At 45.3% G+C, this 27,805-nt stretch overlaps 1 protein-coding gene across 3 annotated transcripts in view; it reads left to right on the forward strand.

Moving 5' to 3' along the window:
* The window catches only part of RPS6KA2 (ribosomal protein S6 kinase A2), a 251,825-nt gene that overhangs the window by 107,718 nt on the left and 116,302 nt on the right, over positions 1-27,805 (forward strand). For all 3 annotated transcript variants that reach the window (XM_017869541.1, XM_017869540.1, XM_017869539.1), the window contains exons 2-3: positions 18,768-18,884; positions 25,906-25,987. In XM_017869541.1, coding sequence (XP_017725030.1) covers positions 25,957-25,987 — 31 coding nt within the window. In that variant the 5' untranslated portion in view covers positions 18,768-18,884; positions 25,906-25,956. The remainder of the gene's footprint in view (positions 1-18,767; positions 18,885-25,905; positions 25,988-27,805) is intronic.

Consider the following 27,805-nt stretch of genomic DNA (forward strand, 5'->3'; position numbering starts at 1 on the left):
TTCCGCCTCATTCAGCTTGGCTCTGATGTGATGATTTTGGCATTCAGGAAGTGTTGGAAGGTTTCCGTGTTTGGCTGGTGCACATTTGAAGCATGAGGCAATGCTGACAAAATTCGTATGTCATGCGTTCCTACCCATGTATTTTCTCCTGAGTTACATGCTTCTAGCACTGTGCATTAAGAAAATGCAGAACTCTTTTCCTCTACTGAATCCCTTCCCACACTGTCCACTATAGAATGATACAGTAGTTCCAGTGTGTCATATTCCAGGTCCAAAGCCTCCTTCTTAACCCAGATCTAATCCTCATGAAGAGATAGAGCATAAAAAGTTTATGAACATCAGGATCCCACATGCCTTTATCTTAAATGGCAAAAGAAATTATATGTTCTTAGCTCAACCAACTCAAAAGCACAACCCTACTCCCCAAATACACAAAAACTCTGAAACTCCAGTATAATGTATCAAGAATTTCTGCCTCACATAAAGCACTTGAAACACTAAATGTTTCCTCAAGACTGAATTTACCTTCATGGCAAGGATGTCAGAGCTTGTGTGTCATCATGGGGTCATGTGTCCAGCCAGCACTTGTGATGCTTCGTGACTGTAGACTTTCTCCACGGTGTGGGCTTTATTAGGCCTCTCGGATCCCTCACTACTTCTCAGGGTTTGCCACTTTCCTGGAAAACCTTTTCCGTTAACAGCATGGGGCCACCAACAGTGATGTAGCACATTTACCACCCCACACAAGGTCGCCATCCTGTTGGAGAATGGCTGAGACGCCGCTTGCCTCTTACCCCTGTCCCAGCCCAGCCGTGAGTGTTGCCCTGGGCACACACTGCTTGGAATGCAGGTTAATGTCATGTGTCAACTTGGCCACGCATGCACAGATACTTAGTTAACCCTTATTCTGGGTATGTCTGTGAGGGTGTTTGTGGATGGGTTTAACATTTGTGTCCCTGGACTGAGTGAGGCAGGTGCCCCCTAGATATGGGTGGGCCTCCTCCACCAGCCAAAGTCTGAACAGAGCAAAGGGGCTGGCCCTGCCCCAAGGAAGAGGGACTCCTCCTGCCTGATGGCTTGAGCTGCGATACTGGTGTTTTCCTGCCTTTGGACTTGAACTAAAACATCAGTTCTTCCTGGGTCTCTAGCTTGCTAACTGCAGATCTTTGGACTCATCAGCTTCTATATGTGTGGGGGCTGATTCATTCTCTCTCTCTCTCTGTCTCTCTCTCCATACATAGGTATACTACACACATACACATCTTTATATATACCTACATATATATACATACAACCCTATATATACACACACATATGCATCTATACACACATACATACACACCTATATATACACATACATATATATACACACACACACCCCTGCATATACATATACACCTCTATACACACACACATGCACACATATCACCTACTGGTTTTGTTTTTCTGAAGAACCCTGACATATACTGGTGTAACAGGCTTTCTATTTGGATGGTGAACTAGGGCTAAAATGTTTTGCAAGTTGTTATGGAAAGTATAAGGATAGTGAGGGGTCACAGAGTGAGGAAAGTCTGTATATAGAGACAAGAAGGATTTCAGGTTTCATTTTGAACTCTGGATATTTGCCTGGGAATAACGACTTTCTTGTCATTTATCTGTATTATTTCCATAAGCTGCCTGGACTTTTCCATATATATCTATTATACGGTATAATACTTTATTAAAACAATTTTAATAACAGACACAAAACACAAAAGCTGATTTTTCTGTCTTTTGACAAAGGTGGCAGAGAAACCAAGGCCAGACCATATCACTTAATTAGGATTATGGGAAGGGAATATATTAGCATAATTCAATCCATTCATTTCCCTCAATCCCTGTAAACAGAACTTCAAGTTAATTTGGGTTGAGGCACAGCTCAGTGGGAGAACAGTTCAGTTTCAGAGTGTCTCCAGCCACCTGACCATTGAGTCTGTGGGGGGCTCAGTGGTCAGGACTGTGTTTATGTTGATTTAGGTTTTGGGCGTCGTCCCTGCGTACTGTTCTTGGGAAGTGTGCTCTGTGCCCACACTCCTCACCCCAGTAGGAGCTGCCCTGTGCACGTTCAGGTTGCAGCTGCGTCTGCCTGTGAGCTGGGTGGGAACTGCCTGCCACAGATCAGGGAGGAACTTAGCAGAGAGGGGAGGGCATGTTCTACTTTGTGCCCTCTTGTTCAGCACAGTCACTTGGCACTGGGTAACAGGAAAAGAAAATGTGCTTGGCGAGGCAGGGTGTGATGAGTCAGCCCTGGCTAATGCCCCGTGGTCTGGGTGCTGGCATGCAGGTTTCTTGGCACTTGCCTGAGAACTCGTGGACATGGCCGGAACACTGGACACCAGCCACACACTGAGTCCACGCCCAGCATACCAGCCTCTAGCAGGCTTCTAAATCTAAATCTGCCTGGGTGAAACAATAGAAAATGTTTATTAGGGGATTGTACTTTTACAAAGAGTGCCCTGACAAGCTTTTGTGTTTTGTTTGGGTTTCTGGTGGAGATTACTGGAAGGCTGTGGGTGGCCTACCTAGAATAATGACACCCGATTCAGACAGCTGGACTCAGAGGGATTCTGCTCCACCCAGAAACAGCAATGTTACATTCTCTCTCGGGTTTTGTTTTTGTGGCGGTGAAGGAAGGTTTGTCTTATGTCCTGTGTTCATTTGGGCGAGCCAGATGCCCATCTTCATTCCTGTATGTTAGTGGTGGGTTTCTACTGGCTTCTCAGGACTAAGTGGTTCTCAACCACCACCCACTTAGGGAGATTCACTTTCTTCTATGATGAAGGGTTAGTGTGCTTAAAAGGCCAGTTAACTCAAAGGTGGAGATTAACATGGGTATTTTTCAGTGACTGTGGGAATGACCATTTCTAACATGTCAGGTAGTAGGGGGAAAGTCGTTAGGGACTCATAAGCCAAGAAAAATGAAAATGCAATAACATCCACAGTCAGTCGCCTGTGGAGCTGAGGATTTGGTGTGAGTGAATTTGCACCCAGTGGGTGAGACTGTGTCTGAACCCAAGCAGGGAACCCCAACAGGTAGGGCCTGGAACAAGGACCCTTGCCTAGGAGAGGGCCACCTGATTTCCTGCCCATCCAGGACTTTGCAGAAGAGAGAAAGAGGGTCCAGGAACAAGCTATTCCCTGCTCCCCAAAGACCAGCTCCAGATAAGTACACATGGATAACCCCTGGATCAGAATCAGAAATTGTCTCTTCTTACCCCAGGGCTTCTAGCCATGGCCCTACCACTCCAGCCCTCAGCTCACTGCCCCAGCTGTTTTCCCCCAGATGCCCCCTTAGCAACTGTCACCCTAGGACTCCCCATCACCTCCACCCCGGGCCGTCCTTCCTAAAACAGCATTCCCTAGTCTTCTTCCTTTTCCCCCACAGTCTGCCTAAAGTATATTTTTTACCAACAAGTGAGGTGACGGCAGCCCACCTGTCTGATGACACCAGGATGAAGGACCTGTCTGGGTGGGGAGAAGGATGCCCTTGTTCCATGATGATTCTGTGTCACCTTTCCAAATGATGAAATCTCAAACATGAAAGGTGACTGGGGAAATGTAACCATAATAGGTTCCTTGCTCGATGCACACAGGAGTCCGTACACTGATACACTGGGTTGCAGCAGAGAAAGAGGCTCAATTGTAGGGTCCCTGAACGAGGCAATGGGAGAGAACCTCAAATCCACCTCCCTGAGGAATTTGGGGTTAGGATTGAGGCTTTTGGAGTGGCTGAAGTGTGGAGATCGTTGATTTGTGGAAGAGTACAGGGTGACTTCGTGGGACAGGGAGAGAAAGAAGCTATATTCTCCGCCAATCCCATTCCCCTGTGGGGGTCTTCAAACTGGCTGCTGGAATTCCGGGTCTGAAAAACATCTTAAGTGATCCTTAAACAAAAGCTTTATGGCTCTAAGGTCAGAGATCCTGGAACAGTGGGGGTGCAGATGGTCAGTGTCTAGAACTACGTGACTTTTTGCAACAAGGAAATGGGCCAGAGTGCAGCCTGATGCATGCTGCTTAGAACTGTATTCCTGTCCAGAAGTCGGCATGCAATTCTTCTCACCCCTGTCGCTTACGAAGAGATGTAAAAATAACTGTGACTTTGAGGAGGAGTCCCTTTTCCCATTGTAAAACCTACCATGTACCTGGGAAGAAAACAGATTTACCCGCTTAGGATGTATGTTCCTGGTTCAAGCTATTACAGTGTCTTTGAGCCCAAATTGCTAGAGAAATCAATTCCCACCTATGAGTGAGAACATGCGGTGTTTGGTTTTCTGTCCTTGCAAACAATGAGAACACTTGGACACAGGGTGGGCAACAGCACACACCAAGAAATCATCAATTTTTACTTTGAGTTTAGGGAATTGATGTTTTCTGCTGTCACTTGAACAGTATTCTAGCTCTGTAGGGAAAAAATATAGAAGCACCAGTTTCCTAAAGTCATCTCAAAATCAGGTTTTGTAAGTTACCAATTGACCTTTGTAAAACTGGAGACATTTTTCACGTGGTGGGCCCTGAGCACACATGCAGTCTTTGTATTTCTGACTTGCTGTGGAGTTGCTGGTCTGGGCAGTGTCTCCTCATGTCGAGGTCAGAATTCTCATCATAAGTAGGCTTTTCCTAGGGATGGAAGGTCAGACTTGTTTGCTTCGAAAAAGACTGAAAAACAAAACCCTTTCAGACAGCAGGTTGGTTTTGCTCCCTGCTTTCAGGCTGCAGTGGAGGAGGATGGAGTCCTGTGCTGGAGTGGGACCCCCCGCAATGGCCACCCGCATGCCGGCCGCAAGTTCTCACATCGCATCAGAACTCGTGACTCAGGTTTTGTCCCTGAACGTTTCTCTCTGTCCCCCACACAGGATGCACATCCGGAGCTGGGAAGAGGAATAGAAAGGGAACAGAAATTCCCGTGGGATTTTTATTCAGTCAGCAGCTTCTAGTTCCATGGTTAATTCTTCTTTGCATCCAATGTTTACAACAAAAGGGGGCAGGTTAAGCTTTATATCGCATTCAGCTTCATAAAACTGTCCTGACAGTCTGGGAATATGTTCGTCTTAAGACTTGAAACAGAAGCTAAAATGTTCTTGAACAAGCAAAATTTTGCAGATCTTTTACTTCTGGGAAAGGGGTAGCAGTCACTTCTCAGGTCATCATTATTTGAAAAGCTGTAAGTATAATAAGAAAAATATGTCACTCTGTGGGAAGAAGTAGCAGAAAGTTGAACTTACGAACTGCATCAGTTGCTTCAGTGATGGCAGCGCCAAGAACCGCACTAGAAAATTCCAAATACTCTTCTCCGGACAGACAGCTAGGCAGATATACACACAGGGCTTGGTGCAGTTTCCAGCCACTGCCTTGGGGTAGCCTTTAGGTGAGAGCTCCTTCTGAGATACGCATACTAGTTTCCCATGAACAGACTTTGACCTAACTGTGTATTTTTCAGCAGGGCTAAGTTCTGAGTAAGATCCAAGAATACGGATGCAAATCTCAGTGGGGGTTTGTACTAATGTTCCAAAGCTGTCATTCTGAGAAAGAAGAGCAATTTGGAAACATTTGAAAACAGATGATAGTAGGCTGGCTTTCTTTTTTTAATGTATCAGCGTGTAATGGGTGCAGGAATTAGCCAAGTCTGTTTAAAGCAGTGCCCTGTCTTTGGCTCAGCAATGGCTCAACACTGGGATGAGCTGCACTTGTGATAATATGTGAGCATTGAGTCAGGGCTCACTGGTCCACGTCAGAGCCAGCAGAGAAAGAGGGCTGGGGGCGGGTCAGCGAGTTGTCTGTGAGTCCTTCCCGCTCTGTCCAGGCAGTGTGCTACTCGGGAACACCACGAGTGGGTGCCGTTTTTTTTTTAAGTGACTCCTGTTTCTTTCCCAAGCATTTTCTTGCATTAAGGCGTTTAAGAAAAACAGTCTTGGAAACTGCTAAGAGATGATCTGCACATTCCCTCTGAAATCATTTGAACCTAATTGTGAAGTGTTGGTTGTTTTTCATATGGCTTCCATTTGTGAGAATCGTCAGGATAGGAAATAGCGCACACAGCAGGGGCTGCCACGTACCACACATCTTCTGAAACGCCACTGGCCACATTCGAAAACCTCTCTCAGGAGAACTGGAATGATCTGCTTTTAGCAGGAAACTGAAAAAGTGGTTAGGACCAGGGAGTATTGCAGAAGTAGTTCTCGTCCATCGCCCCAAGTATCTCATTTATGCATTGGAGAATACCATTCACATTGAACCTTCCTTCAAAGATTAAGGGAGTATCTGACACACACACACACACACACACATTACAAAAGGGACCGTCGCTGGTTTTGCTTGAGTTAATCCTAATGACTTTGAAAGAAAAAAAAATTGAACCCTTCATATTTATATCTAGAAAACTACTTAATGTAAAAGAAATAAATATATTACACTTAACACACTTAACTCAGTTGTCTAATTAGTGTTACAGAGAGTAGTACCTAATTTCACTTTCTTTTTTTTTTTTTTTTTCTTTTTTGAGATGGAGTCCGGCTCTGTCGCCAGGCTGGAGTGCTGTGGCGCGATCTCGGCTCACTGCAACCTCCGCCTCCCAGGTTCAAGCAATTCCCCTGCCTCAGCCTCCCGAGTAGCTGGGACTACAGGCACCCACCACCATGTCCGGCTAATTTTTTTGTATTTTAGTAGAGATGGGGTTTCACCATGTTGGCCAGGATGGTCTTGATCTCCTGACCTCATATTCCACCCGTCTTGGCCTCCCATAGTGCTGGGATTACAGGCGTGAGCCACCACCCACGCCTGGCCCTAATTTCACTTTTAAACAAGTTCTTTTGTCAGTTTCCAGTAAATTGTTGCCACCCACCCTTAGATACACCCACCTCCCAGGAAAAAAATCTATTAACTGCCTCCCTGGCTGCCTGTGGTGCTGGGAAGTGCATGTTGCTGTCCATATTGCATGCGTTCATGTTCGCCATCTGCACACTGATTGGGAATTCCATGTTGATGCACAGGAGGAATCTTGTGTGTTGAGTATACAAAATGTTAATAGCTTTAAAAATATTGAGTCTTTCTTTTTTACCAATTAGTAAGTTTATTCTTTGATCCAGAAATGATATCCAAATTGTTTTCCATTTTTTTTCCCTTGCAGCAAGTTGTTTGATCTTATTTGCTTCTCAAAACTCACAGTTAATTTTGCCTGAACTTTCCATTATAGTTCAGTGCAGCTGGATAGGATAACAGTGAGTAAACAAAGGGAATGTCACATAGTTTATCATTTTAAATGTCCTTATGCAGAAACTTGGCTAGTTTTCTATTTCTGTATAGGAAATTTAGAAAACAAAGGGGAGAAAATTAATCATTTATATTTTCTAATACCATCACTTCTAATATCTTGATGTATTTTCCATAAATATTTTCCTCCCTTGTAAAATGTCATGGTAATCATCATATACATGATGTTTATTTTCTGCTTTCTTTAAATTATAACAAAGCTCTTTCAATATTGCCAAATAGACTTAAAATCACTTTTACCATTTTAAAATTTTAAATGATTATAAAGTCACAGAAAGCTGCAAAACACGTGGCAGAGGTCCTTTGTCCTTCAGCTGGGCTCCACCTTGTACAACCACAGGGCAGTATGAAAACCAGGAATTTTACATTTGGTACAATCAAGAGACCTTATTCATATTTTACCAGTTTTACGTGTACTCATGTGTGTGTATATGCGTTCTCTGCAAATATATCACATGTGATTTGTGGCAATACCATCCTGAAGATATAGAACTGTCCCATCACCACAAAGATCCCTCATGGTACCCTTTTATGGATGTGCACACACACACACTCTGACACCAACCATCCCTCACCTCTTGCAACCACTAAACTGTTCACCTCTATAATCTTGCATTTCAAAAATGTTACGTAAATGGAATCATACATTGTATAATCCTTTGAGATTGGCTTTTTTTCACTGAGCATAATTTTCTGGAGATTCGTAAAACTTGTGACTAACAGTAGTTTATTCCTTTGCATTGGTGCATAGTATTCCATGAGGTGATGTACTGCAGCTTGTTGAGCCATTCATTCACTGAAGACCATTTGGGCTGTTCGAGTTTTTGCATCACAAATAAAGCTGCCATGAATATTTGAATACAGGTTTTTGTGTGAGCATAGTTTTGATTTCCCTGAGATAACTGCCCTGGAGTACGTTTGCTGGGATATTTTGTTTTGTAAGACACTAACCAGACTGTTTTCTACAGTGGCTGGAACATTTTGTATTCACACCAGCAATGTACGAGGTCCAGTTTCTCTGCATCCTCACCAGCGTTTGACGTTTATCACCATTTTTTTTTTTATTTTAGCAATTCTGAGGGGTATGTACTGATACTTTATTGCAGCTCTCCACTTCTCTAATGACTAATGATGTTGAGTATATCCTCATGTGCTTATTTGTCATCTGTGTATCTTCAGTGGTGAAATGAATGCTTGTTTCTCTTCCCCATTTTCTAATGGATTGTTTGTTTTGTTCTACTGTTGACTTTGGAGAATTCCTTATATATTATAGACATAGAACCTTTGTTGGACATGTGGTTTACAAACATTTTCTCCCACTCTATCGCTTGTCTTTTCATCTCCTTCACAGAGTCTTTGCAAAACAAAAGCTTTAAATTTGATGAAGTTTGATTTCATTTTTTTCTTTGATGAATCACGGTCCAAGAATTTTTCCCTAGCCCTAAGTTTGGACAATTTTCCCCTATGTTTTCTTCTAAAAGTTCTGTAGCTTTATGTTTTATATTTATGTCTGTGGTTCATTTTCAGTTACTTATTGTATAAGGGATGGAATTTAGGTCAAATGTCTTTTTTTTTCTTTGCCTATGAATGTCCAGTGCTCCAGCATCATTTGTCGAAAAGGCTGCCTTTCCTCCATTGAATTGCTTTTCCAAAAGCAGCTGGGTGTATTTGAATGCTTCTATTCCTAAGTCCTCTATTCCATGCCATTGATCTGTGTGTCTACCCCTTCACCAACAGCACACTGTCTTGATTACTGTAACTATGTAGCAAACCTTAGCATCTGTAGAGAGATTCCTCCCACTTTCGTGTTTTTCAAAATTGGCTATGATAGGTCTTTTGCTTTTCCATGAAATTTTAGAATACACTTATCTATACTTAAAAAAAAACCTTTGCTCAGATTTTGATGGGGGTTGTGTCATACCTACAGGTGCATTTGTAAACAGTTAACATCTTTACCATGTTGGCTCTTCTGAGCTGTCAACATGGCATGTCTCTCCATTTATTTATGTGTTTGATTTCTTCCAACAGTGTTTCATAATTTTTGACACACAGATACTATACTTGTTTTGTTACTTTATATGTAAGTATTTCATCTCTTTGGAGTAATGGGAAATAGCATAATCACTCTGAAAGCCCACATAAACTTTCATTTGGTGGATAGATCATCATTTTCCTTATTCTTCTCCACTTGCTGGATGTTTGAATTGTTTCTTATTTCTTCACTGTTATAAATAATGTTACAGCTTGCTATGTGTAAACGTTTTTGATGAATTCTGAGGAGTGAGATCCCTGTGTCAGAAGGTGTGCACGTTATGCCATTGGTCGACCATGGAATTTGTACAGAATAGAAGCAGGCTTTCTGTTCAGGGCCCGCCAGTCTGCCCCATAGGACAGGTGCATTTCCTCTCACGGTGAAACTTCTTTTTCTGAAACATGGACTCAGTTCCTCTTGCAATCCTTTCCTGCATTGCAGCTGACTACTCTCTATCACAATTAATATAAATTTCCATATAAGGCGCAATTATTGTTTTTCCGAAAACATGACCTTGTGCTGCACACGTGCCATGGGTTAAGCAACCGCCGCCATCACTCTCCCGCCAGAATGGCCTCTTCTGATCCTTTAGCACATCATTTCCATTTGCCAAGATGTTATCAATTTGAATAATTCATCCTGATTTGCAGTCTAACAATTTTGCTCTGCCGGCTCTCATCGAGATCACAAACACCGTGCATGACGAGTCGGCGGCCGGCACCACTGCCGGGGAGCAGGCACTCAGCCGCCCACCTTTCAGAACCGTTTTGGGGATGAGACTTTCCCCATCACCCCATCGGTTGTGATATCTATTGCCATGGATTTGGTGGACTGTTTTAAAAAAATCCATTACTTAAGCAGCTTTTCCTTGCAGAGCCCAAACTGCCTTCCTCTAAGTCGGTGGTGTTGCAGTGCTGTAGAGTAAGTTGGTCCCGTGCACACTCCCGTTTCAGCTGCTGGAGAGGTGGATGCACGTCACTGGCCTCTCTTACCCCAGCAAGCATCCCTCTACTGGGTGTCTGAACGGTCTGATCAATACAGCCTTGCGTTTGTCCTCAGTACACTTGAAAAAGAAACTAATTTTGTCTACTTGCAGGGCTGAGGTGGAAGGATCGCTTGAGCCCAGGAGGTTGAGGCTGCAGTCAGCCAAGATCGTGCCACTGCACTACAGTCTGGGCGACAAAGTAAGACCCTGTCTCAAAAAAAAAAAAAAAAAAAAAAAAAAAAAAAAAAAAAAAAAAAAAAAAAAAAAAAAAAGAAAGAAAGAAAAGAAAAGAAAAAGAAAAGAAACTAACTTAGTGTGAGAAGCGCTCAGAGTTCCCAGCAGCTGGGCATTCTTGGGATGTGCATTTTCTTTCCATTCCAGTTGACTCAGCACTTTTTATTCTGCCTAACGGAAACATTGCAGCCTTCAGCAACTTATTCTGGTAAAGGTATTGACCAAACATTCACCAACATGTTGCTTTTGACAAAGAATGAGGAGCTCACATTGGAAACATGTAGATAACTGAGTCTGGGAGAAGACGATCTTTGTAGAGATTCTGTTTTTCCTTTTCTGCTAAAGAAATAGGAAATTTATCCCCATAGGTCTCACTGGGATATGACTATAGTTTTCTTGGTTATACTGATGATGTAGTTTATTATAATGTAGGTTTTTCCACTTGTGATTTTAAATCCTGTGTTATCAGTTTTCTCTCATCTCTTGGTGCAGTTTCATATTATATATCTCAGAGACAAAAAAAAATTTATTAGTTTTCCAAGTCAGGGTGACACACTAGCATAAATAATGTCCCATTTGGTGCACACCAGGCATGCGTCCTGGTATCACTGTCACCCTCTGTGGGTTTTTACCTGGCATTATTTTAAAGTCATGCTAAATAATACAGATGTATTCAGCCCCTTTAGGCACTCATCCCACTGCCCAGACCGGAGATGGTCCCATCTAAAGCTGTTCCACGAGGAAACACTGTGTTTTGACCTAACCTGCATGTGTGTTCCATCTTCCCCAAGTGTGAGGCTTCTCAGAGATCGTTCCCGTGCATCTTAATACATCATGTCAGTCAGTAGCTACTGTCTCGTTCCCTGATGCTAGCAATGAGTCTTTATAAAGCAAATCATTGAGGATAATTTTCAAGATGAAGTGGAAGGGGTCATGTAGCCATATACCTAAAACACCATGTCAGACACCAACACCCCAAGCTTCCGTGACAACTTCACACTGACGTTTCCTAGGGAGGTTAAGGATTGGAGGATTTATTAGAAAGAGCACACCCATAGAATGGCCGGTGTCAGGACTGGGAGCCCACGTGTGTGCAGGAAGCCCTGGCTCTCCACTCTTTGCACGTCTTTTCTGTGGGAAGGAGGCCCCTGCAAAAGTGGCGCTCCATCTGTCAGTCACCGTTTATAAGCACAGCTTTCAGAGTCCAATTTGCATTGACTGTGATTTATAAAAATACCAGCAGAGACTGAGGGCTGAGAAGAAGGGAAGGCAAAATAATCCGCGGGAACAACAGGCAATGAAGGCGAAGGCAGAAACAGTGGCGGAGTGGCAGGGTTTAATTAAAACCAGAGAGGAAGCGTCCTGGGGAGGTTCCTCTCTCCTCAGTCACTAAAGCGAACAGGGACGGGGTAGGGAGGCAGAAAGGCAAGTTTGAATAGAAAGAGAAAAGAAAGGAGAGAAATGCCAAGCCTGGTTTTGCTGCTTCTCCTCCTTTCTTCCCATAATCTCTGTCCACTCAGTGCTGCTGTGTTCTAGGAACCTTACATTATTAGCCCAGCCTCAGTTCCAAGGAGCTTCAGTGAGTAGCTTCACGGAGACTTCTCCCCGAAGAGGAAAGGAGCCCCAGCAGTCAGCCCACTCCTGGATTGTCACTGTGCGTGCGGTGACTGCAGTGACTACTCTTGGATGCTAAATCACTTTCTTTGGTCAGAAAAAGAAAAAGCGATATTCTAGGGTGGATGAGAACACAGAACTCAGCCCTGTTCTTGCACATTGCCTTCGCTCCGCGGATTCTGCGGCATCCATTTGAGCATTGCATCGAATAGACGCAGTTCAAACTCTGAAAATGACCGGGGTTGAAATGGAGACCTTGTCTCACTGAGCAGGCCTGCCCTCTATCAAATAGAGAGGGTCACACTCCTGAAATTTCAGCACTTCTATCTGCGATCTTGACATGGCATCCGGTATTTTCCTTTCTCTTTCCTTCTCCTGCTTCCCTTCCTCCTATGATTTTGTGGCAGATTTATTCCTCTTAAATTAAGCCATCTTTGTTTCACCTAGATTCCAGCAGGCGCCCATGTCACCAGCCTGATTTCCATTCTTGAGGGTACTGGTTCTGCTGTACTAAATGGCTCACTTATATTTAGCTTTTTAGAAATGGAAGGGAAACTTTTTGTAGAAATGGTTTCCTAAGGAATTGATTGGACAGCTGCAGCTGGTCCCATCATTTCATTTCACATTTGCTCACAACAGCAAAAGCGGACACATTTGCGGAGACGCAGAAAGGGCAGTTGAAAGAGCAGAGAAGGCCCCAGAATTCGCGAGCCGTTACTGCTCTAAACGTCCTAGGCCCTGGTCAGAATGGAAGCAGCATTGCTGGGAGCCTGGGTCCCGGGCCTCGGATGATCTGAATTCTGGTCCCTTGAATAGGAAGATGCCCAACCTGCTACATGGGAGATTCCTTCTGGTTCTTAGCGTCTGTGGTTCAAATGTCTAGCTATTTTTATTTCATGTTAGTAATCACAAAAACGGCCTACTGGAGGATTTTTGTCATAGGTGGCATGTGTTCACTGGTGCAGCCAGCTTTCAGGGTAACCAAAGGCCGAGGACCCCCAAGCTATCAGAAGTTGTGCCGCAGATGGCACTCACTCTCCGGGGACTGTTCCTGCACAGACACCCCTCTACTCTTGTCAGCAAGTGTGCTGCTGTCTTTCCTTTCCAGAAGAGGCTAAAAAGCCATTTAGTGAATCTTCTCTCCCTTTAAAAGCATTCCTGAACTTCCATTCTAGCGGCATGGTAGACTAGGTGTGGCCAGCCCTCATACGAAACACAACTGAAAGTCCTGGATCAAGCACCCCTTCGAGAATATTTACAAGTGTGAGTGAGCTGGGAAGTGAGTAAGGAATACACAGAGGCCAAACCCTGTGTTAGAGCAGGGAACCCGAGAAGGAGACAGATAAAGCCCGCTTTCTCCGGGAGGCCAGGTGACAACCTGGTGAACCGGAGCTTGGCTGTTCACAGCCTCACAGGGCAGGGGAATTGGTGACAAATCCCAGGGCGGGCCCCAGGCAGACCTCTTGCCCCACTGCCTGCATAAAGCTGGGACTTTAAGGAGCTCCATCCCAACGTAAGAAAAAGCCAGAACAAGACCTGTCTATCTCACATACGCACTCACGTATGTGCATTCCACAGGTACACGTGTGCACACACACATGCACACACTCAGGACAGTTACCTGTGATGGGCCTCTAGAACTGGACCTCTGGGAGCAGCCCCTGCTGGAGATTGAGATTTGAGAGTTGTCAGTGTTTATTTACATGGTATGTAAAGCCCTGAGACAGGACGAGGTTCCAATAACTACATGGAGACAAAAGGCTAGGGACTGCGCCCAGGGGAAAGGTGACCTTGGCAGACACAGAAAGAGGGGTAGATGGGAGCTAACCTAGGGGAGAAGGATGTACTGGGATCCAGGTGAAGGGAGTGTTTCAAGCAAGAGGAGGTGAACAGCCATGCCCAGTGGTATGGAGGATGGAAATTTGGTCACTGGATTTAGCAACGGGTAAGATTTGGATGACTTGAGAAGGGCGCCTTTGGTGAGATACTGAAAGTCAGATTCTAGGTGAAGCCAAGTTCAGAGATTCCAGACCCAGGAGGCCTTGCCCAGGACCTGGAATCTGCATTTTAACAAGTTCCTTGGGGTGATTCTGAAGCAGGTGGGCAACATACAACATTCATATGTTCAGAACCTCCAGGACACGATACTGTTCCTGGGCAAGTGTGTCTGGCTTTTGTGCCTTGAGAGAATGACTTGCGATGCGGTGCTCTGTCTTTAAGCCTTTATACGATGCCAGCCTCTTTGTCACCTGGGATTCAGGAGGGACTCCACCAATGCTGCCCTCAAAGCCAGACTCTTGTCCACCTGCTCATCTGTTCACGCCATCAGCAGCAGAACAGTGCTGGCTTGATGGGACCTGTGAGTTGGAGATAAGGTGCTTTCCTTGTTCTTTTCCACATTTTCATAAAACCACCTGTGTAATACTATATTCTGTTATTATTCTGGAAATGAATATCCTACACGTGAATCCGTGATTTCTAGAATGACCTCTGTCCTTTTTTGGAAATAATGTGAACCCTTGCCTATTTTGTTTCCTATGTCCTTATTAATATTCCACAACTTTTAATTTGCACTTTTTATAAATATTATCCCTTCAATGACATGAAGAACAAATGATTCAGAACAGAGGAAATGAACCAAGAAGGTGACTTTGGCCCAGAGAGAGGCATGCAGGGCCACAGTGGCCGACCTCCCTCGTCTTTCTCCCTGTCGCTCCCGCTTCCCAGCCGCTCCCATCAGCTGCTGAAATACCTGCCCGGGACTTCCTTGCAGTCATTGGAATTTTGAGTGCAGCTCTGCAGGAATTTTAAAAATTCCTTGTCACGATTTATCACATTCAAACATCATTTAAACAGTTTATACCTCCAGTTTTTCTTTCTCACGTTACAAAATATTTGGAATTGTTGCTTATCCCCTCCCAAAGCTCTCAAGTTAGCTTTAAAATACCGTTTTACAGGAGCTGTGCTGGAAACCACATGCTCCTGCCATGGATGCAGCGGATTCAGGAACAGACGTGATCTTCCTAAGGGATTGCATGCAAATCCTCCTCAAGTGCTAGATACAATTACCTGCCTTGTAAAACAGAAAAGACACGTATTTCAAAACGAAATGTGAATAACATTTTCATGCTAGTTGCCCCTTAGGGCAGTTGTCACGAAGGGATCCAGAAACCAGGACTGTCCAGAGACGGTTGCCATCAGCAGTGCCCAGGCCTATGGTGCTGGGGCTTCATCTGGCTGTTTCCTGTTCACACAGACCTGAGTGCGCGCCGAGTCCATGGAACACCAGATCTTGTTTTGATTTGTTTTGTTTTGGTTTTGGGGAAAGTGAAAAAGAAAGTTAAGCATCCTCAGGCAAGTTCAAGCTAAAATGTCACTGCGAAGGCAGAACTCTGAAGTCTAAAAGGTGATACTCTTGGGGATTTTTTTCCGTTGACACCTCAGATGCTTTGCTGTTAAAAACCTTACTGATTTGAAATGAGAAATTAACTGTATTGCAATATTATCAGGGAAGAAAACTGGAGTTTTTTGTGTCATTTTAGGAGATGAAATTATGTACATACTTCAGGTACATTTGCTCTAAATACTTTGACAGCAAGAATCTGCACAAAATCTGAAATGTTATGAGATATCCGCGTCGAAGGCTTTGATTCAAAACGTTAAAGAAATGACTGAAGAAGGCGAACTTCTGCAGTAGAGGTGGGGGTGTGGCGTGGACCGGAAGGCAGGAGGCAACAGGGGATGGCAGTTCGGATGTGCTTAGGAAGGTGTGAAGCCAGCCTAAAAAGCGGACTGACTGGGAGTAGGGGGACACTCATGGGAATCCCGAGGTGCCAGCAGCGTCCATGGCCAGACAGCATGGTGGCCTGGATGCTGTCACTCTTGCCGCAGAGCCCAGTCCCACAAAGGCGTGTCCCACAAAGGCAGTGAAGGGGGCCAGGACCCCTGGGACTGCACGAGCTCGTTCACCACAGCTGTGGGCCTCAGACCCTCCACAAAGAGCTGCTGAAGAAAAAGGAATGGAAATCTTTAGGAAACATACACAAGGGCTGGGAAACGTGCCCCAGGAAAGGGTGGTGGCTGCATCGCGAAGCCTCCCTGGCCAGCTCGTGCCTCCCCTGCCCCACACCTCTGGGCAGTGTTGAATTTTACTTTCTGTTCTGCAGTGCCGCCGTTGCCATGCTCACATTACCAGCATGAAGTCACAGAAGGATGTGCTTTGGGGGTGATTCCTTTTTTCATGGTGTGGGTGTCGCCTTAACACAGCTGCATGATGGGAGCTATTTTGGGAGGGAGGCTGGGGTTTGGATGACTCAAGTGCATGCTAGTCCTGTAGGTAGAGGATGTTAACAGACACATTGTGAGGAAAGTGTTTTAGTAACAGGAGTATTTTGTTGTTCTTTAAATGACAAATCGTCTGCAATTTCTTTCTTCCTTTAGTAGGTCAATGACAGGAAAAGATAGCATGTATGTTTCTATGGTGAATGTTTTTGGATTTGGTCTCCTGGCTTTGTTTTCTGTGCAGGAAGCCATCTCCAGCAGCCACGTGGACGGTAGTGGTTCTCACAGGCAGTGATACATGTGGATCCCCGAGGGTCTCGTTTTTATGTCCCTTTCCATAAACCAGGAGATTTCACCACAAATCTGCACAGTCTCCAGTGGCTAGCATGGTCCTGCAATTCTAGTAAGCCTGTGCTATGAAGGGAAGAAAGGCTTAAAATGTGATGTTCGCTCACAAATTAGCATCTAAATATAATGCCCATTGGCTGAGCTGTGCCTCTAGCATTTTTACTTACTCATTCAAGAAGCAATTATGAAGCAACAAAATTGTAATTCTGCATCTTCCAACTGCACTCATATGAACCTCAGGATGGATTAAACAGAGTCAATTCTGGCTATACTCATTGTTTTCCCAAACAAAAAAAAAACCCACTGTTTTTACAAAAATAGCAAAGAATCTTTGACGATATGGAGACGGAAGTGTTTCCTTTAACTGTGAGAATGGAAAAGCCATAGATACCTGCATAGGCCTCTAATCCGCTGCGAGTTTCCACGGCTCAGACACCTCATCTGCTTTTATATGTGCCTGTATTTGTAACATGGAGGTAATATAGCAAGATTTATAAGTAACTGTTTTGAGAAACTGAATTTTTCAAGCATTATCATGTAAGTTATTGCTAGTGTGATTTCATTTGAAAGTCTTCACTCTTAGACGAAAACAGAGGGTGGAAGCACTTGGCTTCAAGGTCAGTCCTTGATGCGAAACCCACCTCTGTGACTTCCAGCTATTAATGTGTAAGCTGAGTCTCAGGAGAAAATCTCCACTTCACAGTTTCTTAATGAAAAGAAGCAATGATGAATGAGAGGCCCCTGGTTCCCGGAGTACGCTGTGCATACAATTCCTGGTTGCTGTTTTTGGATGTGCGTTTTAGCCAGCAGTTTCTGAAGCTTTTTAGCCCCTCACCCTGTGGTAAAACTGTAGAAAGGGATGTACGAATGTACAGATAGTGGAATGGAAATCTCAGAGAAATACGGAGAGAAATTCAAGGAACAGTTGGGCTCGAATGTCTCATGTTGGGAGAAACACCTCCTTTCCAGTGTTCCATTTCCAGGGCCTGGCACTTGGGCAGATGGCCTACCCCTTTACAAGGGAAGTCATGTGACTCTGGGGACAGGAAGCTCTGTGATGAAAATTTGTAGTGTTTTCTGTCAGTGTTTTCACTTATAGACTCTTTCTCCTACAGGGAAATCTTGCTTTCTGGGCTGGTGGAAAATCTCACCTGACTGCTTCTTCTGAAATATAACCTATGGGATGGCAATGACATGTTCTTTGCATTAGCTTTGACAAACATACCAGGGATAGTGTGAATCAGAAGGAGAAGGAAAACAAGCTGTCTGCATTTTCCAGACCACTTCTCCACCTAGGAACCCATCAATGTCCTTTTGGTGTCATTTTGTTCTGTAGTTGCTATATTCATCGTACCAGAACTTCTGCCCAGAAATAGATTTCTTTGAGAGTACCCTTAGATTTTTCTGAGGTCCTGATAAGACCAAATGACAAAAGTCCATGGAGAAAAGAAACTGTGAAGGCCCACGGGGTGCACACGATAACTGCACATGTCACCAAGGTGATTCCATAAAACTAAACGGGCCGGGCGTGGTGGCTCACACCTGTAACCCCAGCACTTTGGGAGGCCGAGGCAGGTGGATCACGACGTCAGGAGATCAAGACCATCCTGGCCAACATGGTGAAACCTTGTCTCTACTAAAAATACAAAAATTAGCTGGGCGTGGTGGCAGGCGCCTGTAGTCCAGCTACTTGGGAGGCTGAGGCAAGAGAATTGCTTGAACCTGGGAGGTGGAGGTTGCAGTGAGCCGAGATCGAGCCACTATACTCCAGCCTGGGAGACAGAGAGGAGACTCCATCTTAAAAAATAAAAATAAAATAAAAAAACTAAATGGTGTCTCCACTTTTAAACACCAGTTCTAAAATCCGTAACAGACCCAGCTCATGGTAAAGTCAGGGAAGGGGGGAACTGTGAGCGACTCAGAGGAACTCCTTGCAGTGTATTTCTCACCCGTGCTGCTCTCTTGCAGGAGGAAGGCATTGTGAAGGAGATTGACATCAGCCATCATGTGAAGGAGGGCTTTGAGAAGGCAGACCCTTCCCAGTTTGAGCTGCTGAAGGTTTTAGGACAAGGATCCTATGGAAAGGTAAGTTCAGCCCTGGCTGGCTCTTGAGTCTCATTCCTGAACACAAAGGACACCTGGACAGAGCCCCTCTGGATGAAAATTGCAGGCAGTCCTCACCTGCAGGGCTGTGATCATGGGAACCTGGACAGGTCAGAACCAGGGCCTCACTTTGCACAGCCAGAATTCCAGTGGCACAGGGCTGGGCCGTGCCAAGTGAGGACATGTACTGCTGGAGCCATCACATGCACATTTGCTCCCTCTTTACCAAGAGCATTGGCTCTTGGTAAATCATCACCAAGGTGAGGAGGGTTATTGACCTGAGCCAACGTATCTTTGAAAGTGCATTCTAACAGCTGTTTTCCCCAGAGAAAGAAAAAATAAGAGAAGAAGAAAAAAAAAAGAAAAAGAATCAATTCCTCTGGATTGGGCACAGGGGCCAGGAAGGCTGGGGTCTGCAGCCTGCTGCCCTCCTCACCCTGCGTGATTGCCTCATGAAGCCTCAGCCTCCCCACCCACTAAATGGAGAGGATCAAACCTACTTTATACAGTTGTTCCATGGAGTAAATAGGGCACGAATCCCACCCAGCCATTGCCTAAGATGTACTTGTGCAGTGGAATTGTTCATTTCCTTTTTTTCCACCTTCAAATTGCAGCAATAAAAGCTAATTTCTTTCAGGAAATGAGAAATAGTTAACTCTTCATTTAATGCCACATCCACATACAGCAATATGTCAATAACGCTCTTCAATTACAATGACGTGTGACTTACTCCAGCACAATGCTAATTTCTCTGCCTCCTTGGGTTAGCTGTTAGAAATATATAGCCTCTGACAACTTGATTTCTAGAACATAAGGGCCTGAAATAAACCGTGAAGCCAACCGTTCCTTACATGTAAGCAGAACAGCCCTGGCTCTTTCAAGTAACTATTTTTGTGTGGTATGTAGACATTTACCAAATCTTTGCATTCTTCACATGACTTTGTGCCAAAATGCATGTGGCTCCTGTTAATTTAAGTGTAGAATGAATAGTACGTTAGTGTTCTGGATAATCCTACAGACCGCATGAACTGGATTGTTTGCAAAATTTATCTTTTGTCATGCTTGTAATGCAAAATATCTTTTTCTTTTCTCTTTCTCTTTTCTACGTGGTAATGTGGAAGGAACGTGTGTTTATATGATGTATACACAAAATACGCTCAATTAAACCATAGGAAATTACCGGCAACATTTTGGGCCTAAAAAAGTTTCTATTTAATATGGCTAGTTCATATGGCGTTTATGAAATAGGGGGATGAAGATTTCAGTTTCTCACAATGTTAAATAGCCATTACCAAAAAGCACAAAATCACAGAAGGCAGAGCCTGTGTAATGTGGTAGTGGAATGCCTCACTAGTAATTAGAAATGTAGAGAAAAAAGAGAGAGGAGAGTAATTTTCTCCATGATTTGAAAACAGAGACAAGCAAGCATTCTTTCCTTTTTCCACCTTTCAAGAGTGCTGCCCATGTGTTGTTTGAGAACAGATTCCACCTGTGGAAGCAGAGCATTGCCGAATCGTCTTGATCTGGAGGGAAGGAGTGCTGGAATACGTCCCACAGGGGAGGCCCAGGAAGTGTCTGGGGGGCTTTGGTTGACTGGGCTCTGTTACAGAGTGAATCTTACCAATGTCCTCCTCAGAAAACTTGGGTATTAAAGATGAAAGGAGAAAGCCTTTTCCAGCTCCCTCGTTCAGATTTCAAATTTTGAATTTTAATTTTGCTTTAAACAAACATGTTTTGGAAAACAAGTGAAATCATGGTGTTTGGCAGAATCCCGTTGGAATGATAATGTTCCTAACACTCTGTCCCTTTCCTTTCCAGCCTTTTCACCACTTCTAATTTTATCTTTACTTGTGTCTTTATTATATGAGGAATAAAAAAGTAAAGTTTCAAGAACAGTAGTAGGTAGGGGAAAGAGAAGGATGAGATAGTGGCAGTGCCCATGGGTGTCTGACCTCCAGGGATTACGGAATGGGCCAACTCTGGTAACGCCTGTCCAGAGCTGGTGTGAGGGGCGGGGCAGCAGGTCCAGGCTGGGGCTGGCGTGGGAAGGGAAGCTTAGGTATGCTCCATGGATTGATGTGAGCTGGATTCTGGAAAGAAGAGATATTATTCTCGAAAACGTTGCTTAGACATTTCCAGGGAAGGTTGGAGCCTAGTATCAGTCACTAGAGAGTCACAGATACAAATTGTATTTGTCCACATCGATTAGTTTGTGGTGAGTTTTTTTAATTTAAGCAGAACTGATGACGAGAGGGAGAAGCTGTGTGTTCTAATGCGCCATGTTACTGTATTCCTCCTCTCTACATGCAAATAACACAACCTTATGCAAGAGTCGTCTTCCCTTTTGCACCTACCAGGGACAGAAGGACAACACTAAATTTCCTCATTCTGCAGAAAGCACCTGTTCCTCAGGTGTCCACCTCCTGCCTCCGCTCCAAAGAGCAAAGACCTAGCGTGAATCTGGATGTGACGTCCCAGGGCAGGCCTGGCCTGGGAGCCAAGTCCTTCAACAGGGCTCATAGTCGCCTGTCACTGAGCCACTCCATTCTTTCTCTCTTATTTAATGATGACATTGGAGACGCAGAAATGGATGACATGCAGTTTCTTCCCTTTAGACTTTTGCACTGATGCCAGCTCCTGACTTCAGACTGTGCCAGGAGCCATCGAGTGACTTGTCCCGTTGCCTGCCTGTGTGAGCCGCTTAGGCTCTCCGAAGTCACTGCTGTTTGCGTGATCAGCCGTAATAAGCTTGTTCCTGTGGCAGAAGCCGCACTTACCACCAGCAGGGAGGCGTCTCTGAGCTCTGAGCTCAGTCCTGCAGGGCGAAGCCATCATGATTTCATTGCTCTCTAGAGAGCAGGTCCATGGGTGGTGCTTGGGACCAGAGAAAAGCACAGAAAAGAGCCTTATCCTCAAAATGAAAAGCAATTTCAAGCTTGAATCAGGAAAGCAATGAAAGATGGTGAAGCTTGTTCAGTGTTGAAATGAGGGGTGCAGATCCAATGTTCCCTGTGAGCTCAGAGGAGGGAGGTGTGGGAACCACCCCCAGGCTGGGAAAGTGGCTTTGCCCTGGTCCCACCTCCTCACCTGCTCCTTATTTGCATAAGTGCCAGGGGTAGGATAGGAAACCTCTTTTCCTTTAAAATATTCTGGAGAATGAACTGTAGGTTATGATTCCTGCATTCTAAAAGGAACTAAACCAAAGTTTTAAAAACATCCTTGCTTTCTATGACTCTGCTGGTAGCATGATAAGAACAGGTCTTTAAATGTCTTCCTTTTGGGGGCAGTTGTTACCCAAAACTCCTGGAAGTGCACGCGGGCATTTGACTCCTTCTCGAAGGATTTTGCAGCCCAACAGCAACCTTCCAGTTCTGAGAGAGCTGAGAATTCTGCTGAGAGAATCAGCAGATCATGGTGATCCATGACATTGTGAGGCAGTTCAGAGTGACATCACACCTGTTGCCAGGTCGCAGAGTCTTTGCAATGCAGCACACCAAGCTGCTGGAGAGGCAGTTCTAAAAATGAAATGAGGGGGCTACACACAGCGCCCACTGGGTTAAGTATTAAAGACCCAGTGCCTGCATTAGCTCAAGGTTACAGTGTTGTTTTGGAACTTTTTCCACTACATTAAAATTGATCTTCAGTGACAAGAATGACAGCAGAGAGGGAGAGGGAACTGCACGGCGCCCAAGGGTCAAGATCCCTGCTGCAGACCAGCAAGTTGCCGCACTCATTACCGATATCATTTTTGCATTTTTTGCTGTATTTTGCTGCTCGTTTCAAGGTGCCGTTCCCCTCTGCTGGGTCCTCTGCTTGTGAGTCGGGCAGCACCTGCTGCAGGAATTCGCAGTAGCTGGCGCCACAGAGAAGCTTGGCAGACATTGGTAGGATGGAGTTTTTCCCGTTCTTTTAAAAAACAAAAGTAGAATTCTCTCTTCAGAACAGATAAGCATGAACACTAGCCGTGACCATCAGTCATCTCGTCTTTAAGGCCTAACATACAAGAGAGAAAAGTTTCATGTGTCAAGACCTATGCAAAATTTGACATCATTTAAACCAAATCTTAACTGGCAGCTGCCCCATGCGGACTTGGTCTTCGGTTCAGACTTGAGTGGAATGGGCTTCCTCTGCTCTTTGAGTTTCTACAGTCATACTTCTTATGGGTTAGGGGTTGAGTGCAGAGGTATAGAAAGTACAGACCCATTCAGGATATTCCGAAGGCCGGACCGTCCAAACACAAATCCTTCCTGTACCTTGCTTCCTTTTTCTTCAGAGTTCTCCCTTTTTGAAAGAAGGAGCTTGTTGTCTGCGAACTCGTGGGCTCAAGTGATCCTCCCACCTCAGCCTCCCGAATAGCTGGGCCTACAGGCATGCACTACCACACCCAACTAGTTTTATTTTATTTTACTAGATGTGGGGTTTTGCTGTCCTGCCCAGGGTGGTTGCAAATTCCTGACCTCAAGTGGTCCTTCTGCCTCAGCCTCCCAATGTGCTGGGATTACAGGTGTGAGCCGCTGAACCTGGCCCTTTGTTTTCTGATTATAAGAATGCCTCATTTTGGGAGCTAACGTGTCAGCTTTGCCGTAATGGAATGGATAGATTTATCTGTCACCAAACCAAAGTCCACCATGGGCTGGAGCAACTGCCGTGGCTTCCATCTTCCACACAGTGACTCAGTGACCAGATTGCTGAGTTTGTCCCACACTAGGTGTCCGCAGTTGCCACGGCAGGGAGCGGCAGCTGCAACGTTTTGCACCTGCTCTTCGTTGCCTAGGCCAGGAAGGTACACTCCTGCCCTCACTGATGTCACTGCCCAACTTACCTGCAGGATGCCGGAAAAATGTGGCGTCCCTGCCACAAACACAACTGTCCCTTGTTCCACCCCCCGCCCCCTGGTCTCTTTTGGAACCCAGGTTCCTCTCTGCCAGTGTGGCCTCTCCAGCAGCGGGATGCTCACGCAGCCTTGCCCAGCTCCTGGACTCCTGGGCTGCGGCTGCCTCCTCCCTGCACTGTCCTGGCTGGTCCCGATCTCCACAGCACCACTAACCAAGTCAACCTAGGGACATTAGGCACACGGACAGGCTGGAGAAATGAAAGGAGTTGCACCAGATGGAAGCTAAAACTGTGCATGGCATGTGACCTTCCCGTGATTCAAAACAGAAGATCTCAAGAGTTAAGCAATAATGTTTTTATCTCTGCAAAACTCCTGTCCTCAGACCACTGCCTTCACATCTCTACCTGCCTGTCAGGAAGCTCGCCCACTGCACAGAGGGAGCACCATGAGCAGAGTCCTTCCATGTACAGTAACTTCCAGGGCTACAGTGGGTGTACCAGCAACAGCCATGGGACCCCAAGCCCCAAGAAGGGCTTGTGCCTGTGTCTCCCACCACAGTGCGTGTGAGAGTGACGCCCCAGCTATCGCCCCAGGTCTGCATCGCAAGCTTGTTTATCCAGCTTTGGGGAGACACACACACACACACACACACACACACACACACACACACTCTACATCTCCCAGAGATGAATATTAACTGTTGATGACGGTATAGTCCACAACCCGGGAGAAGAGGGTGTGCCTGTGACTTTCTGGGACCTAATTGGGTCTGAGAGGCAGCATTTCATCGCACAGGATGATGCTGTACTGTCCTGCACCCTGGGTAGGGGGACTGGGGGTGCTTTCCCATGGACATTGTCTAGAAGATTCCCCCCTGGGGAGGGACTGTGATTCAGTAATGACGGTGATCGGGACGGATGGCAGGGCAGCAGTAGGGTCAGGAGTCACTTCAGGGGCACATGGTGAGAACATCACACTCATACAGCAACTCCGTGAATCCTTGTGTCTGTGCTGGTACCTTGTGTCTTCCCGGTCCCTCTTTATTTCTGCCTACAGAATTGACGCTGGTTGGTCTCCCTCCAGTTTGGCTGCCCTGGCAGCCCCTGCTCCTAGAGCCCCTGCACTCAGTGAGTGTCTAGACATTGCCCCTCCAGTCTTGGGGGAGTCAAGAGTGCAAGGGTCCTGGGCACGTCACTCTGCCCACGGCACATGAGCCTGCTGCTCCACACGTATGCTCACTTGGGCCACCTGGAGTTTCCATGGAACTAGAACATCTCAAAGGCATCTATAGTGGCCGGTCTTTCTGGCTTTTTGAGGCTTAGTAAAGGAGATGTTTTGAGAAGGAACCACCCCACCTCGGCCCTCCAGCCACACTGCGTGGGCAGCCACACCAGTGCGCCGTGTGCCTGTGTCATCTCCATCATGCAAGCAGATGTTTGCATCTATTGGAAAACACTTTTAAGAAAATCAAGTACTATTTTCTTAATTTGCATGCAAGTTTTTTTTTTATACAAAGGAACTCCAGTTTTGTTTACTAAGTTTGTTCAAAAATCACTAATACAAATTTAAACTCAAGCTCTCAATTACCTTTTTTTGTTGTTTTTCTCAGTGATACACATCAACATGAATTTCGGAAAGTATTGTCAAATATCCATAAGTATATGTAAGAGCCAATTAGAAAGGAACTCTTAAGCTACTCACAGCTAAAATTTGGGTGAAGACAGTTCAAGTAAGAGAAAGTAGCTTTTCTTGAAAATCGCATAAAGCCTGTTTTGTGTGATTGGTAATACCTTTCAGCACTATGTCTCAGTAGGGATTTACAGAGGGATACTGAAACCAAAGGATCTCCCTTAAAACTCCTGTTTGCTTTTCCAAACAGCTGGTCTTCAAAGTAAGGGGTGGTAGTATTTCTGATACAAAATGCAAAGTTACCAATATCAAAAACAAGTGACGCTTCTTCATACAGACACACAGTGATGTTCACCACAGCGCTATAGGAACTTGAGCATTTTCCGGCAGCCTCAATGTTGGAGAAAATTTTAAATTTTCTACAGTGTTTGTTTTATTGAAAATGCTCTAAACTTCCTCGTGTATCCCCTTGTCAAATCCAATAAGGAAAGCGAGTTTGAAGTCTTACGGGTTTCTGATGTTCCGTTTTCTCTTGCTAAGGTGTTCCTGGTGAGGAAGGTGAAGGGGTCGGATGCTGGGCAGCTGTATGCCATGAAGGTCCTTAAGAAAGCCACCCTAAAAGGTAAGGGCTTCAGAGGGTCAGCTGCTTCTGAGGACAGGTAACTGCAATTTCTACTCCGTTATTTGAGGAAATACTCATTCCATTTAATGTTCACGATTTCTGAAGATGTCTCTAAATGAGCACTCTGATTGATGTCTCTGATTGATAATAAACAGTATAAACATTTCCATGAATATTTCAAATATCCTTGCAGAGTTTCCACAATTGTCAGATAAGAGCTGTATTGCGTAAATACCATTCTCCCACATATGCTCTGCCGTGGAGCGGCATTTGGAAAGCAGAGCAGCAGGCTGCGAGCAGGCTGTTGGGCTGCATGGGGCCTGACAAACCAGCCTCGATACTGAAAGGCCAACGGCGTCACTTGCTTTTTAAATACAACATGACTCATGGTTGGGTTGGGTTGGGTTGGGTTGGGTTGGGTTGGGTTGGGTTGTTTTCCTTTGTTGACCCAGTGGCTGGACATGAGAAACACCGGTGTCTGCCCAGCTCCTCTGCACGCCCATCCTGCAAGGGAGGGATGAGCACTGAGTGCAGCATTAGAGTCAGGATGTGATCCAACATCTCCGTTCCAGGCTCACAGTCATTGAGCCCATCACTAGCTGGGCACCTATCATCTCCTATTCACTCCGTTGGTGAGACAGGGAACCTCCCCCTGCCCTAAACAGAGCAAGATGATTGAACACACAGCGCCGGGCACTGGACAAATGAACTGACAGCAGCTTATTAGTTACATAAACTTGACCCCTGGGGAGGAGGGCACCCCATGCCACATAGGGCCCCACGGGGGCTGCACTTAGGTGCCAAGACCGTGAGAGACAGGCTTCCTAGGAACAGGAGGGTCACGTGGCCCTTGGTTCCTGCAGAAGGTGTGGCTGGCTTATTGGAATGATTCTGTGGGCTGGCAGGGAACTGAAGCCTTTTAGGGTGGGTGCTGGATAGGGGCAGCTGGTTCAGTTTATGGGGAAACCAGCAGGGCAGGGAACCTTTCTCTCTGGGCAGGGGCACACTTGGTAGAGCAGGGAGCTCAGGCGGAGGCCTTGGGGCCCCGTGAGGCTCGGAGATGTCAAGGCAGCACTTGAATTATCAGGTCTGGCAACAGTGTCCGAGCAGTACAAATATGTCATTCTCTGCCTTCAAGTCACTTGCCGTCTAGCCGAGGAAATGAGATGTGTGTTGGGAAGGACCTGTCACCAACAATAAGGACAAAAAATGCATAGACCACATATGTACAGACTTTAAACCACTTAGGTATACAAAGGAGGAAAAGGACTCTTCCAAGTGAATTAGAAGGTCCGTGGGACTTAAGGAGAAATTTTCTGTAGGGGAGAGAAATCTGGTAGACATTTACCAACACAACCAATGGTAAGAAAATGCAGAAGTTGACCACTTTGGCTAGACCTGATTAGAATTGTCTGTGTGTTTGGGGGTGGGGAGGGGACTGTTATAAATACAGAGCCAGATCCAGGCCCCACTCCTGACCTATCGAATCATCATCTCTTAGAAACAAGGCCTAGATATATGACTTGTCAAACAAGATGTCCCAGTCATTCTTAGGTACACAAAAGTCTTAGGTGGGACATTCTAGTTTATTATAGGCACTTGAGTTTTTAGTTCAGTGTTATCAATTGTAACATAGTTTAACCCATGCTTTTTGGAGTGAACTTTTTTGTTATATACTTTAAGTTGAAATATACATGTATACAACCTGCAGGTTCGCATATGTGCATGGCACATATGTATACATGTGCCATGTTGGTGTGCTGCACCCATTAACTCGTCATTTACATTAGGTATATTTCCTAATGCAATCCCTCCCCG

Source organism: Rhinopithecus bieti, unplaced genomic scaffold (genome assembly GCF_001698545.2).
Source record: "Rhinopithecus bieti isolate Rb0 unplaced genomic scaffold, ASM169854v2 scaffold_3948, whole genome shotgun sequence".
Classification (NCBI taxonomy): domain Eukaryota; kingdom Metazoa; phylum Chordata; class Mammalia; order Primates; family Cercopithecidae; genus Rhinopithecus; species Rhinopithecus bieti.